The sequence below is a fragment of the Egretta garzetta genome, unplaced genomic scaffold (genome assembly GCF_000687185.1).
Source record: "Egretta garzetta isolate BGI_Z169 unplaced genomic scaffold, ASM68718v1 scaffold460, whole genome shotgun sequence".
Taxonomy (NCBI): domain Eukaryota; kingdom Metazoa; phylum Chordata; class Aves; order Pelecaniformes; family Ardeidae; genus Egretta; species Egretta garzetta.
In genome coordinates, this window is record NW_009258384.1 from 341772 (window position 1) to 344644 (window position 2873).

The 2873-nt window shown below is 59.4% G+C and overlaps 1 protein-coding gene across 1 annotated transcript in view; it reads right to left on the reverse strand.

The window, feature by feature from the left end:
* EPPK1 (epiplakin 1) overlaps window positions 1-2513 on the reverse strand; it is a gene marked incomplete at its 5' end in the record, with an annotated part of 30223 nt that extends 27710 nt beyond the window's left edge. Inside the window, one exon of the mRNA XM_035897689.1 lies at window positions 14-2513. Coding sequence (XP_035753582.1) covers window positions 14-2513 — 2500 coding nt within the window. The remainder of the gene's footprint in view (window positions 1-13) is intronic.
* Window positions 2514-2873: the final 360 nt, after the last annotated feature.

The window sequence follows — 2873 nt, forward strand, 5'->3', positions numbered from 1 at the left end:
CTCTTCGATGAACGGGCGCTTCCTGCTGTTCAGAGGAAGGAGGCAGAGGCCAGTGGACGGCTCTGTGATGCACTTCTCCTTCAGCTGCAGGTAGGTGAGGTTCTCGTGGGTGTTGGGGTCGAAGAAGCCCTTGGTGTCGTCGCTGGGATCAGAAAGGATTAAGTTCATCTTCTTGTCAAAGTAGCCCCGCTTGTAGGCCACCTCCACGGGGATGCGGTGGCTGTTGACGGGGTCGATGATGCCGCCGGTGGCGATCTGGGCCTCCAGCAGGCGGATAGCATGCTCCTTGACGATGAGCTCCTTCTTCATGGCCTGGAAGAGGGAGATCTTGTTCCCTGAGTAAGGATCTCTGTAGCCAGTGACCGATTTCTCTGCAGTCAGTAGCTTGTCGTAGACATCTGGGCCAATGATGTTTGCTCGTAACGCCTCATCCACAGAATACCTTTTGTTGGCAGCTGGGTCAATGATAAATCCAGTAGCAGCCTGTGCCTCCAGGAGGATCAGTGACGTTCCAGGCCGCAAAAGTCCTTTCCGCTTTGCCTGGTAGATGCTGACCTTCTCCTGGGAGTCAGGAAGCAGGAGCCCACCAATGCTACCCGTCCCTTGCAAGTACTTCTTGACAGTGTCCATGCTGACAACGTCTTTGGCCGATGTTTCTCCCTCCTTCAGTTTTTTAAACAACTCTTGGTTAATGATCTCAGAGCTCAGGAGCTGGTCAGCCGTCACCCGGTCCCTCAGTCCTTCGAAGGTGACATTAGCCGTGGAAGCCATCTCCTCAAGGGTGGCACTGACTGCCTTACCCAGCTCTTGGATGGAAAGCATTCCCACAAGGTACTGCTGGGCGAGAGCAGCTCTTTGCTTGCTCGGGATGCCATCTGAGAAGAGGAGTTTCCAGAGGGACACCGACTTTCCCTTGAATTTACCCAAAGCAATGGGCACCCGTGTGTTTTCCAGAGCTGTTTGGGTCCTATGGTCAAAGAAGAGGGTGGTTCCCTCGGATCCTTCCCACCCTTCACCGAGCGGCAGCAGCAAGAGTCCTGTATGGGGATCGGTGACACAGTGCTTGAGCAGGTCTGCGTAGGTCAGCTTCTCCTTGGAGCTAGGGTCGAAGAACCCTTTCATGTCATCGGTAGGGCTGGAGAGGAGCTGCCACGTGGCCTCATCCAGGTACCCCCACTTGCAAGCTGTCTCTGTGGGGACACGGAGGTGCCTGCCTGGAGCAATTATACCCCCTGTGGCCATCTGAGCCTCCAGAAGGCAAATGCCGTGGTCCTTGGGGATAAAGCCCTTCCTGATGGCTTGGAACAGAGAGAGGACTTCCCCAGTGGAGGGGTCCCTGTACCCGGTGATGCTCCTCTCAGCTGAAGACAGTTTCTCATGAAGCTCCGGGCCGACAAGACCAACCCTGACAGCCTCATCAACTGAGTAGCTTTTGTTCTTTATGGGGTCTGTCAGGCTGCTGGTGGAGGCCTGGACTTGCAAGAGCATCAGAGCAGCACCAGGCACAAGGAGATGCTCTCTCAGTGCCTGGTAGAGGCTTTTCCGCTCGCCGGAAGGCAGGACAACACCAGCCACGCTCCTCGTCCTGTCCAGGAACTGCTGAACGGAGTCGCTCTCTGCTACCTCCTGGGCAGAAACCCTTCCCTCCTCAAGAGCTCTGAACACGTCATGGCCAATGATGCCAGCGTCCAGCAGGTCCCTGCTGCTCACCCTCCCGCCCAGCCCCGGGAACGTGATTTGCAGGGGCAGGAGGAGGAAGCCTGAGGCCGGATCAACGACACACCGCCTGATGAGCTCCACGTACGTGGCCCTCTCCATGGTATTGGGGTTGAGGAACCCTTTGCTGTCCTCATTGCTGGGGTCAGAGAGGAGCTGTCTCAGCTCTTCATCTAAATGCCCCCTCTCACAGGCCACGTCTGCGGGGAGCCGGCAGCCCGTAGCTGGGTCAACAACGCCTCCGGTTGCCATCTGGGCCTCCAGCAGCCGCATGCCTTGCTCCCTCCCAACCAGGTCCTTCTGCATGGCCTGGTAGAGGGAGATTTTCTCTTCCGAGTAGGGGTCCACAAAGCCAGTGGAAGCTCTCTCTGCAGCAAGCAGCCTCTCCTTCAGCTCCAGCCCCACCAGCCCCAGCCGCACGGCTTCCGCCACAGAGCCATGCCAGCTCCTCGCTGGGTCGGTGAGGAAGCCTGTAGCCGCCTGGGCCTCGAGAAGACCGAGTGCCGAATCCAGGCTTAGGAGATGCTCCCTGGTGGCATCATAAAAGCTCATTATCTTCTTGGAGGCCTCCACATACACCCCCGCGATGCTGCTGGCAGCCCCCAAGGGTGCTTTGGAACCATCCATCGCCGCCACATCGCCATCAGCGGCGTTTTTCTGTTTGCAAGGCAGAACGTCCTGGCGCAAGGGCTTTGCCCCCGAGGCGTCTTCCTGGTGGGAGAGGGGGGCGGCATGGCCGTTGACTGCCGGCTTGCTCTCCATCCTCGGGCGGCGCTCCTTCCCCAGCTGCCAAGACTCTGGAGAGAGGGGGAGAATGGGGAAGCTCAGTGAGAAAGCAGCTTTTCTGTGATTTGCGTACAGGGGGGAAATAAGACAAAGCAACACCTCACAGGCAGGAGGAGACAACAGCAGCAACACCCAGGGGGGGCTGGCACTCGCGGGGGCTGCTGCCAGCGCTGGCACGGGCACGAGCAAACCCCGAGCCCGCGCAAAAAGGGAGAGGGGGGCAGCCAGACCTCCTGGCACGCACCGGCCAGGCAGGGGCTGGGAGCAGGGCCTGGAGCCCCCACGCACCCAGCAGCAGCCCCGGAGGCCCCGTCCCCAGCACGCAGCGCCGCTCTGGGGTGGGGTACCTGCCCTCTGCGTGTGGCTCCGGG